Genomic DNA, 13,209 nt, shown 5'->3' on the forward strand with positions numbered 1-13,209 from the left:
GATGATTCCATGTTAAATTAAGTATTTTGCAGTATAAATTCTAAAAACATTATTGATTCGACTTCAATAATTTCTTTTTCATCTATAAATAAAGGATCTTCTCCAGAAATTCGATGTGGTTGGGTTTGAAATACTAATTTATTTATTATAATATACTGCAGATATTTTAAAAACTAAATTTTCTTTATATGGGTAAAGTAGACATAAATTATCAGCATACATTATAATTTTTCACTTTAATGAAATTATAAACCAATAGCACCGACACTACCGAATTTTAAAGAGTACCAACAAACTTCTCTCACATTTAAATTTAAAAATATATATAGTACATATAGTATAAAGCAGAGGTATACAAATTTGTTGTTATTGTTAATAGCGATTTAACAATGGCTAAGATAATCAACCAAATCAAAAGAATTAGCTATAAAAGCTACTACTTCTGCACCAGCACATATAGTTTGTAACGGTACAACGCTCGGCGAGTGTTAAACGGTATTTACACAAAAATGGCTCGACATATCCTGACGGGTGTGTCGTTAGCACTTCTTGTGCTGGTTAGTGTTACCCAAGCGGAGGATTTATCGAATAAACAGTTGACTGCTGGACAGTCTCCATTCAAAAGCGATTTAGCATATGCATTTTTTGACATCGGTTCCCAAATCTCAGCCGAATTAACAAATGTAACAATTTCAACGCATAAAACTTACGATGATACTCAATGTGATACTGATATTGCAGCAGTTTTAAACGGTTTACGCAATTACGATGAATGGGCCATTGAATGTAAGCATTAAATATGTTGTTAAGTTTTACATATTAAATTTGTGAAGAAAAAAGTGTAGTTAAAAAAAGTGTATTGCTAAAATTAAAAATTTATATATTTTCTTATTAATTAATTTTGTGCTCGATGAGTTTTTAATCTCGAATATGCAATGTTCCAAAAACTTTATATTTTACATAATTTCCAACGATTGGAAAATTATATGTGATGAAAAATAGTGTGATGAATTTCGATCATCTTCAGGTTTAATATTTGAAACATTACTTTGTTATTTTTTAAAAAAAATAATTTAAACAAATCGGTTTGGAGCCAAAAAGAAATCATATTGCATTTAATGTTATTAAATCTTTGTAATGTGTATTGTGTTTAAAGAGGATTTTAGAATAATTTTCATTTTAAGTGCTAACCAAAGGTTCGAAATAATCAGGCCTGTCGCCCATTTTGTTCGGATCCGATCGATTTCGTGTTATGTTCTTCAGATTTCGTGTAATTCCAAAAATATTTAATAATTCTGTATTTCTGATTTTAATTTGACAGTGTTTTTAATATTAAAACAAATGTGAAGCTTTTGGTACAGAAAGTGATTAAAATGTTTAGAAAAAGAAATAATTACAATCAAATATCAATTCCACTTTGAAAACTGAAAGTGGTTTCATTCCGAAATAAATTTTCGTTTTACTTTTTCTGAAGAAGCGAAATACGGAATTAATTCCACTTTCGATCGGAATGGAATTCTGTGACAGATCTGAATAATTCTTAAATTTTCCAAATCAAATTATATCTATTCTCTTAACAATTCCATTAAAGCATTCGGCAATAATTTATTGAATTCAATCATTTAAAAAATCATTATTAAATTAATTATAGAATAAATTCTTTATTGAATCATTCAAGTTTTTTGTTAATTCAAATCCATTACATAATAGCTTAATACAATTTGTTGAATGATTAAACAAACTGAAGGAAGAATAATATATAAATCAATTTGTATAAGAATCTAATTAACAATAATTTAATCATTCAAAACAAATTAACTCTGTTATGAATTAATTCCATTATGAATTAATTCAACGATGAATGAATTCTCTTTAAATAAAAGCTTTTGAATCAAGCTAATGAATAAGATTTATGCAATGAATGACTGATATATTTTAATTCCGAATTAAGATTTTTGTGAATTAAGCTCAAATTGAATTAATTAACTTGAAGTTCTGGTGCTAACATACAAAAAATAATAATTTTTTATTTGAAATTCGTTTTGTTTACTAAATAAAATTTGTCATCGCTTGTTTGAAACAAGGCTAATTTAATTTATAGAACTGTAACAACAGCTTATCTTTAACTTTTGTATTTAATCTTTAAATCAAAAATTCCGTTAATAAAAAGTATTACGTATTATTTTGAAACATAATAAATTTTCCCCAATTAAAGATTGTAGATTTTGAAGTAGCTTAGATTTACAATCTTCAAATTATAAATTATATCATATAAGAAACATAAAATAATCCACCACCAATGTAGTTGGAATATTTTTATGACGTTATTGCATTTATAGCCGTTATATTATTAATAAAAAATTTTCTAATCGAATCAACAGAAACTAAAACATCACAATATTTAATTCGGTCAGTGTAGATATTACGTTTATGACGCTAATTTTATTGGATTTGCGCAATCTTTTTACATCCTGAATTATTTTTTTTTTTTAAATTTTTGAAAGTATTTATAGTAGCTGGAATATTTATTTTTACTTCTTGTGCAAATTTGTTTATTTAATCTATAGAAAGTAGAAATGGCACTAAAGTATTTGCGGGAAAACCCATATTGGTTATTTAAAATACACCTTGCGTTGTTTACGTTCATATTTCATAAGTCCGTTAGTGGAATTTAATGGCTTCTATTTACTTACCTATAAATTCAGTAGAGAAAACAAATTTGAAAAATAACTTGATATTTAGATGACTTATAATTTTCTTGTGTTTACTAGATACATTTTTGACAGCGAATTCGTTTAGGTATATATATGATTGAATAGCCAAAAAATATTCTGTTATTGGTTTGATAATATTGGGTAAAACGGAATTCACTGCTCAATAATCATCTAAATTAATATACTTTAAATTTATAAAATTGTAGTATCTCAATATTTATAGACGTATGATTTATGCATATTTTGCAAAATTAAATAATAATCATACGCTATTTATATCCATGCAAATAAATTTGTTTGAACAATAAAAAAAGTGATTTTGAGAGATTTTTTCAAAATTAAATTAAATTTTTCTCTTAACCATTCCATTAAAGAATTCAATACTTCAAACGTATTGAATTTTATACTTTGAGAATTAATTCCATTACAAAATAGCTTAAGAAATTTTATTGAATTTATTTTCAATTCATTTTGCAAAACAAAAACAAAATGAATACACAGAAAAAATTGGAATGCAATTTTGAATAAATTATATTAATCGTACACTACAGTTTTTTTTTTCAAAAACTTTTTTCATTCAGAATAAGAATATGTTCATAAATATTTCCAAAATTGTACATGACGAAAATTTTTTATATTTTTTAATGGTTTTATGGAATGAATTTCTGAAAGTTTTAAATCAGAATTGAGATTTTAGTGAATTGAAATTTAATTAATTAATTATAAGGTCTGGTTTTATGTAAAATATTTCTTGATCCCATATGATCTCAAGTTTCCTTTATTATTCGACATAATGTGTGATGTATTTAGTAGTCAAACATTTTGTAAAGTTCTACTTAAAAATACAATAAATGTTTTGTTTAAATTACATATTTATTAGTATTATATTAAATGGTTTTTATTTATTTTTCCCTTACTGTAGATCCCGACTCATGGGGTCGCTTACCTTTCGGTCTCATGTGGGGTCATGTTATTAGCATGGGCCAATTTGAGGAATGTATTGCTGCCACACGTCAAGTATCTGAAAATCATGAAATTAGAGGTCAGTACTGTCTGGCCAAGGTTCCCATCAAGGGCTTCATGGCCAAAATTAACAAACGTGATGAGTGGAACAGAGCTATTAGTTATAAGCGCAAGGATCCCGAAGCTTTTGAATTGGGTGTTTGTGTACCCAAATCTTGTTCGCCCTCAAAAACTAATGAAATCCTTAAGGAAGTTATTAAAACTTACTACGGCGAAGAAATTACCGCCGATATGATTAGAGAAGATTTCTGTAAAATTGATGAACCCATTGAATTGCGTGGCATTGATATATTCGCCATGTAAGTGTGCTTAATATTGAAATGTTTTGTCTGTAACTCAGAAATAATAATTATTCATATATTTCAGTGTTTTTATCTGCTTCATTGTATTCTGCATGATTGCTAGTTCAATTTATGATTATGTCCAAACCCAAAAGAAACGTAAGTTTATACAATTTTATATTTTTAAATTTCCATAATTTCCTAATGAATATTATTCTTTTTTTTTAATTTAGAACCTAAAAAACCTTTGTATTTGGCCTTCTCTGTTCTAACCAATGCTCCCAAGATTTTCACTGTCAAGAAAGTCGACAATCCTAATGTAATTCATTGTCTTAATGGTATCCGTTGTTTCTCTATGATGTGGGTCGTATTTGGCCATGGTTACATGACTTTCTATGATTTGCCTCATATCAACAAAAACAAATTTTACACTGTAAGTATTATTGTGGAACTTTAAGCAATAACATGTTTATAAAACTTTTTTTTTTTTATATTATAGTGGGTTGAAACTCCATACTCTATGTTGGTACAAAACGGTTCTCTATGTGTCGATACTTTCTTCTTTATGTCTGGTTTATTGATGTTATGGGGTGCCTTCCGTGAAATGGAAAAAACGTAAGTAGTACTAATAAACATGAAAACAAATTCCTTAGATAGCTGTATTAACAAATTAACTGTGTGCATATTATTTTCAGCAAGGGTTACCTAAACATCAAGATGATGTATTTCCATCGTTATATTCGTTTGACCCCAGTGGTCGCTGTTGTTATTTTGTACATTATGTCTTTGTATAAATACTCTGGTGCTGGTCCCATGTGGATGAAACTCGGAACACAAGACAAGCGTTGTGAAGATACTTGGTGGGCAACTTTGTTATATGTCCAAAATTATGCTTTCCCCTATAAAATCGTAAGTTAAACAAATACCATTCATCTTTTATAACTCTCAACGTATTTATTAACAATTTGTTTCTTTAAATTTTTAGTGTATCAGTCAATCTTGGTATCTGGCTGTCGATACACAACTATATGTTTTGTCTCCACTCTTCCTTATTCCCCTATGGAAATGGGGCAAGAAAGCATTGGTACCCATTGTCATCTTTCTTATTTTATGCTTGGGTTGTACAGTTGCAACATTTATGCACAATGACTTTACGCTCTTCCGTGTACAAGATAATCAAGTTGAATTACGTCAGCGTCTTACCTATTACCCAACACATACCCGTATTCCTACTTGGTTGATTGGTGTCATCTTTGGTTACTTCTTGTTTACCAAAAATCGCGGCCGTAAGATTCCCATGAAGAGACATTGGGTAATAACTGGTTGGTTGTTAGCTTTCGGTGTTATGCTTACCGATTTGTGGGGACCTTACTGGCGTATTCGTCCTGAAAATCCCAATTCACCGATTTATGAAGGCGCCATCTTTGAACCTTTGAGTCGTACCTCTTGGGCTCTAGCTATTGGCTGGATCGTTTGGGCTTGTTACAATGGACATGGTGGTATTATCAACGATTTCTTGTCATGGGGATTCTTTACTGGTTTCAGTCGTTTGACCTACTGCATGTATGTCATTCATAGAATTGTTCAATTGGTTAATGCTGCACGTTTGCAAACCGATACACACTTTTCGGATTACGATGCTGTAAGTACCCTAATATTGCTAACAATTGAAAATTGTATGCAGAGTTATAATTTGTATATCTTTTTGTAAATTTGTTTAGATTCTTCGCTGGTGGCATGATTTTGGCTTGACATTGACCGCTTCCATCTTTGCTACTCTTGCCTTTGAGTCTCCTATTTTAGGTATCGAAAAAGCCATTTTTGGAAATGGTGCTGCTAAACCCAAGAAGGTAGAACCTACCACAGCTCCTGCCGATGCAGTACCTGCTGAAAATCCTAGCAAAGCTTAAGCTTAAGAAATCAACTAGTCTTATACATTTTTGATTCATGTTATATGAATAGAAACAAAAACTACATTTTAAGTATGTGTGTAATAACGATTTGATTTTAATTTATTTATACAATGGACGACAAAAAACAAATTTTGACCATAATTTTGAATTGTATTGTATACGTTCTTTTATTTATTAAAGATTAGACAATAATAAAAAATATACATATGTATCTATAAATAATATTTTTATAAATTTAAAACGTTTTTCAATTTCCTAAATTTTGTATGGTTATGCGTAAAAATGCACATTCACCAATTTATTTCACGACCCAATGTAGACATCACGTTCCAATAGATAATGGAAAATTTTCATTGTTTACATTCCGCAACACTTGTTTGAGGCTAGTCATAAAAAATATCTTTTCTTTGTACAAAAGTCTTCAAAACATTTATATTACTCATAAATCTACCAAATAACGCGTTTTTGTGATAATTCTTTTAAATTATTTTGTTATGTTTGTAATAAATTTCTTATCAATAATTAGATGCAATATGACATTGAAAATTCATTTCCTACACTCCAATTGGAGTTTCTTTTCGGATAACATAACCCATTAGGCTACATGAGAACAAGTCACATTAGGCCTCCAAAGGGTTGCTGAAATCACTGATTTTCAAAAAAAAAATGATTTCTAATGTAAAATATATTCCCTCCCTCGTTATATGATGCGTTATTGTACATCTGCATAATTTTTCATTGAAATTGAGAAAATTCTGAAATTAAATTAACTTTAATTTATTTTGTCGTTGAACACATGCTTGGTCTCGTATTATATTCCGAACAGTGCTTTCGATTCTTACTTCCCGTGGCCTTATCATGAGCCTGATAGGTGTAATTTCATTTTCAATTGTTTAGTAATCAAATGGATATTAGCATAGGTTCGTTAACAAATATTTCATATTTCTTTAATGTGAATTATTTAAGTACATAATTTCATTAAAATTTTTGGGAATTTTCCCAATTTCAAATTAAAATTCTCAATTAATAAGTAACAGTGCTATATTCGATTGTACCGAATATTATATGTACCTGAAAAAAATCCCCGTACAAAACATTGATATTTTAAAAAGGCGAACTTACGTTCGTTAAAGAAATGTTCGAAACTGCCTTGCAAATATACTTTAAATTAGAGGGGGTACGGTTTACTTTATTTGCTTGTAAGATGGTATGCTGAAAACACAAACATTTTAGAAAAATAAATTTTTTGGTGAAAATTTTGATTCATTGGTGAAACAAAAAACTGGATTTGTTAACAACATTTTTGATGAAAAAAAAATCGTGTAAAAAAATATTTTTACCAACAAATTCTCTATTTGATGTCTCGGCCATACATATATCGTAAACTCTCCTGTCAAAGAAATAACTCAGTTGCCAAAAACCTAAGTGGTGAGCATGTATTAGATCAGTGATGTTCATCCCATACAACAATTGTTTAAAAAATTTAAACACATTTGTTACGCTCTTTTAAAGAGCGTAATAAATGTCTCATTTTTCAGAAATTCAATAAGCATTGTTGTTGGTTGGTTTTTGGATGAAGCATAGCAAACACACGCGTTTCAATTACAATTGAACACAAAAAAACAAAGTTAAAAATAAATAAAAAATTTGAGAGTATTTCGGACTTACAATGTATATTCTTTCATTTCCTTAAAATTTAAATTATATTCATTTAATAAATTGGTTTTATTTGACAAAAATTCTAAATTTAAACTTTCTTCATTTTGTTGTTATTTTAAGTGTTTGACATTATGTTTGCTGGGTAGCTCTCTCACCAAATATCTTCATTTTTATTTTTGAACATCACTGTATTAGATTGGAAACTTGAAAAAGACTCAAACACAATAATCACACATAATAATCACACATACGTATGTTGTTCTTGTTTTCAAATAGTTTTTTTACTAGTAAATTCTTACCAATCTATGTGTATTTATTTATCCATGGAAGGTGAGAGGAAAAAATTACTCTCTTTTCACACATACGGGTGATACAAAAACAAAATACATGCAATACATTCTCATGAATTAGGGTTCTTACAACAGACTTAGGTTTTTGGCTCTCAGTTACCTATCTAGTTGTTGTCTATGGTTTCGGCCATATAGAACATAGAGCGGAAACGAGAAAAAAACACAAACAAAAAAAATTTCTCAAAATTATCACACATACGAGTGTTGTTTTTGTTTTCACATAGTTTTTTCTACTAATACATTCTCACCACTTAGGTTTTTGATAACTGAGTTAGGTCTTTGACAGGAGAGTTTCCGCTCTATGTCTATTCTCTATGGTTTCGGCTTTATGTTACTCTATATGTGTGATTTTTTTGAGTAATTTTTTTATGTTTCTATATGGTATGAAGCACAGAAAATTGTACATATGGATATAGACACACTCTGTTTTGTTAAACAAAAATACAACAAATCAGATATACATATGTATATCGCACTCGTTCAACAATAATGTATTAACTCAAAATTTTTTAAAATTCACTTTTTGCAAGTAATCAACTAACAACATCAATACATATCTACTGTAAAAATTTCAACGTATTCCGATTACTCTTTCAACTCGAAAATCACATTTGAGACCATTTTCGTGATAATTAGTGACTACCTTGTATCAACAAAAAGGTATTATTTTGAGTTAATACAAAAATTTAAATATAAATACATCGTATATTTTCATAAAAAAAACTAGCTGATCCAGCAAACGTTGTTCTGCCATACAAATTATTTCTAGTGAATATTTTGGTTGCTAAAAAATAACGAATGTATTCTAAGTGAATTTGGCATTATAGGTATTTTGATGCCAAATGAAGATAAATACAAACAAACTTTTTTGGCATCCTAATGTCCTAGCGGTATGTAATATAATATTCTCGTACCTACCAAAAATATATACAAAATTTCATAAAAATAGGTAAACATTGATATTTGTATATTGCTCATACAAAATACTAAAATCTCGGCTAAAAAACGGGTGTGTGAGGGTCGGTTGATGAAAATTTGTAAAAATAAATTCTGGATAGGGTCACCCTAATGACCTAGCGGTATGAAATATACGTTTGGACCTATTCTCATACTTACGAAACATACATACAAAATTTCATAAAAATCGGTTGAGCCGTTTCGGAGGAGTTCAAACACTAACATTGTGACACAAGATTTATTATTTTGAATTGAGCCTTTATTCAAGTTAAATATAATCAAATTGTTTTATTTAAATTTGGTTGTATTTTGAGTTGATACTGTTTTGTTGATAAAATAATACAAAAAAATACCGAGAAGTTTCAGAAAAATGGTATTAACTCAAAAAAATTGATTTATTTTGCACTAATTGCAAAAATTTTAAAGAAAAACAATGTAAATATATTTTCAAATGGAATTTGATTAATATGATGTTTTCGGATTTTCAAATTCTCTTAAAATGTAATCACAAACAGTTTTTGCCCTCTACTGAACATTTTAAAATTTTGAGTTAATACAGTATTGTTGAACGAGTGCGAGTGTGACTAACATTTATTTTGTTGTTTCAAGACTTATGTGCTGTTTTTCTATAGCGAACGAGTGGTTTGAGTGGACGTTTTACATGTATTATGTTTTTATTACAATAACAAAACACATGTTAAATTTCCACTCAAAGTACTCGTTCGCTATAGAAAAACAGCACATTAGTTTTTTGGTGGTGTGAAGCATATAGAAATATACATAGAGCGCAAAAACCTAATCAGCCAAAAACAACACTCGTATGTGTAATTTTTTGAGAATTTTTATAATTGCTAATAAACTGCTCTAGAGAGGAGTTTCTGAATTTCGAAAATACAAATTCATATATTATTAGCTTTAAATTTAATAACAATAATATGTTTTTATTATTCATGTAAAATGTTTTCCCATATTTAACAAAGTTATACTTATGTTATGTTATAGAGTGATAAACAATTCAGAGCCTGATTCAGTTAAGCGAAATAAGCAATTGTATAGAAAATTTGTACAAAAATAACTCACAAATTATTTCCAAACATAGTGTTTTTCATACATAATTTTAAAATTATGTTTCTGAATCGGGCTCTTAATTTTTTTTTATAAATTTATACAATTCATATACGTAGAGAATTTCATTACTAAGAGATATTTTAATTAATCCCCCTTATTATGAGTGTCGCTGTCGAAGACGTAGTCGCAATCGCTTTTATTTTTATCATGTACAATTTTCGACAATGACAATATTAACAAGTAAGATTGCTATATTCGGTTATGCATAATCTAATACGTAAACCTTTCACCAAAGTATACTCAAAATAAATATTGAAATCAAAAAAAAAACTGCATAAAAATTTATTTTTTTGTGAAAAAATATTTTATGTTTGTGTTTTTTAAACATTTTGGTGAAAAAAAATTCGGGTTAAATAATATTTTTCCCGATTTTGATCAATTGGTGAAAAAAAAGTTTACATCAAAATTTTGGTAAAAAAAACTGTTGGTAAAAAAAATTCGGGTTAAAAAATATTTTTCCCGATTTTGATCCATTGTCGTTTCAAATATCGCACACCCAGTTCAAAAGTGACACAACTCAAAATTTTAATTTTTCAGAAATCGAAAATAAATATATGTATGTATACCAATTGAAACATAATGAAAGACATTAGTGTTTTTTTAGCCACAGTTAACAACAACAGAATACACTGATATCTTTTGTATAGATAAACAAGTGTATTGTGCATAGTTTAAGCGTAAAATTCATTTTTCGGGTTTATATAACCCGACAAATTAATTTTGAGTTGTGTCTCTTTTGAACTGGGTGTGCGATATGTCGTTATATACGTCGTTGCAAATGTATTTTTAATTGATATCCATATTATCTACGTACAGACTTATCGAGATATATGTCAAAAATAGTTAAAAATCATTTTTTTGCATATATCTCAGCCATTTGTGGGCCGATTATCAGATTTATCAATCATGTTTGTAAGTTATTTGGGGGCTTCGGAAAGTTAATTTCAACAAATAGACCGACATGGCTGTATCGTACTTATAAAAACGTAGACATTTCGTCGTATTTTAATGGTATTCGACAATCATAATAGCAATTTATCAAAACAACTCGTTTTCGACTATGGCAATTGTAATAACGCTGAGTGTTTCTATAAAATAATACTTAAAAAATTTACAATTTTCTTTCCTAATAAAAAGTACTTCCAAAATATACATAAATGTAGTTGGTATAGACAGACATAAGTAGAAATAATTTTATATTTTTTTTTTCGTAAACGACTATTTACCATACGGATTATGATTGTTATTGTTATTATAGATGGGACTACAATTTGGGCAAATGCTTTTGTAATAACCTACAGTGCCGCACTGATGGCATTTCGGAGAAGGCGTATTTATACTGCGTAATAATTTTGCGGCTAGCATTTTGTTTGACGTTTTTCCATTAATGGGTGCAATTAACTTAGTTGTCAGTGTAGTATTAATCAATTTGGACTCGGTATTAGTATTTGGAATCACAGAAGAAGAACTTGTAACAATAGGAGATGTGGTTATAAGAGAAGTGTAAAGTATTGAGGTAGTTGGAACTTGATTTAAAAATGTTGGTGGTGTTGTTACAGCAGGTTCTGTAGCGGAAATGTTTGGATTGGTTGTATTGCTATTATTATTATTATTATTTGATGATATATATTCCGTATGCTCCTCGTTGTTTTTCGTCGGTAAAATGTCGTTGCCTTCTTTCGGCTTTGTTGTCAGAAATCTTTCCGGAGACTGTTGCATATGTTTTGCTCTTTTAAAACAAGTTTGTGCTGTATGATTGCCCTTACGACAATAAGAGCAACGTAATTTAACTTTTTTTGTTACATTTAGTGATGATTTACTTTGGTGTTCCGGATAATTTTTGGAGTTTATTTCAGGTTGTTTATTAGTTTCAATATTAAAACCTAGCAATTCCAAAGATACAGCATCGTTTTTTGGTTGTGTAATAATTGAAGGATTAACTTGATTATTATTTAATGCACTTATATTCATTTCAGATTCATCAATTATATTATTAATTTGATTCATTATATCGGTATCAATTTGGAAATCTTCATGATTTGCTTGCGATGTATGATTTGTTGTTGATTCAGTATGGTTGGCTATAAATTCTTCTTGTTGCATGTGGGTTTCCTCTTCTTCCTTAATATCTTGTGGCATCAAATCTTCGGTTCTTCTCACTTTAATTATAGGATCTCTTTCGGAGTCGGCATTACTGTCTGTACTAAAAGCTAGAGTCTGATTATTTGATTCATTCTGAACGGAGTCCTTTTTGGAACAATCTTCATTCTGCTCTTCAGTCAAAACTCCGTTTGGCGGTTCAGTGCTTTTAGAAGTTGATATTATATTGTCTTGATTAGATGGCGTTTGAACCAAATCTCCATTTGGGGCATCTGCACTTTTAGTATTTGATATCATATTTCCTAGATTTGATAGTGTTGGAACACTATCCAATTTTAATAACTTCAATTGTTCTTTTAACTCTTTTATGCTACTGATATTTACAAATTTTACTTTATTCTGTACATCATTTGGCAGTAATGCGTATATTATTTCTAATTTGTTATCTTCTCTTAATTCTGGTTGAGACAATTCATTGAACAATTCGACTTTGTCATCAATGAAGTCTTCCTTAGATTCGTAATCTGCATAGTTATGTTTAAGTATTTCCATATAGACTTCATGAGTAGGTCGTCTTTTGGCATAATGATTTTCTAATACAGTTAGTGCTTCAGACCAAGTATGTAAATTGGTTTTTCTTCTTAGCCACCACGAATGTGCTTGATCCAGTAAAAGATATTGTAATTCTTGTAAAGCTTGTTCATCTCCTATACACTTTATTCGCTTATAATACTCTATGTATTCAATAAAATTATGTACTTTTTCACCCTCATACTCGCCCGAAAAACGTACCGGACAATCCAACAAGGTATTGAAATTCTTAATCAGATTTTTTAGTATGGTATTTATACTAGTGGTTATGCCATCCATTATTTATCCTTTAAATAAAAGTTTTATTAAAAAGAGTAAATTAAATATTTTGTTCAATATACAATGTACAAATGAATGTGAAATAGATATACCTTGGTAGTGAATTATTATTTAATTATAGAAACAATTTAATGTTTATATTCCCAAATTTATTACAATGTTAAATGTAATAAATAACAAAACAGTAAATAAATATTACAATATAAAAAAAAGC

General features: G+C 28.8%; 2 protein-coding genes across 2 annotated transcripts; one reads left to right on the forward strand and one right to left on the reverse strand.

The window, feature by feature from the left end:
- The first annotated feature begins 461 nt into the window (after window positions 1-461).
- LOC135957412 (nose resistant to fluoxetine protein 6-like) lies at window positions 462-6,087 on the forward strand. The gene is made up of 8 exons (XM_065508151.1): window positions 462-786; window positions 3,637-4,036; window positions 4,104-4,177; window positions 4,252-4,451; window positions 4,518-4,633; window positions 4,714-4,927; window positions 5,004-5,660; window positions 5,740-6,087. The coding sequence occupies exons 1-8, from the start codon at window positions 510-512 to the stop codon at window positions 5,926-5,928; spliced, it is 2,127 nt and encodes a 708-aa protein (XP_065364223.1). The 5' UTR covers window positions 462-509; the 3' UTR covers window positions 5,929-6,087.
- Window positions 6,088-10,586: 4,499 nt separating this feature from the next.
- On the reverse strand, window positions 10,587-12,995 carry LOC135958309 (probable serine/threonine-protein kinase DDB_G0282963). Its single transcript, XM_065509210.1, has one exon. The coding sequence runs from the start codon at window positions 12,993-12,995 to the stop codon at window positions 11,244-11,246; it is 1,752 nt and encodes a 583-aa protein (XP_065365282.1). The 3' UTR covers window positions 10,587-11,243.
- Window positions 12,996-13,209: the final 214 nt, after the last annotated feature.

The sequence above is a fragment of the Calliphora vicina genome, chromosome 4 (genome assembly GCF_958450345.1).
Source record: "Calliphora vicina chromosome 4, idCalVici1.1, whole genome shotgun sequence".
Classification (NCBI taxonomy): domain Eukaryota; kingdom Metazoa; phylum Arthropoda; class Insecta; order Diptera; family Calliphoridae; genus Calliphora; species Calliphora vicina.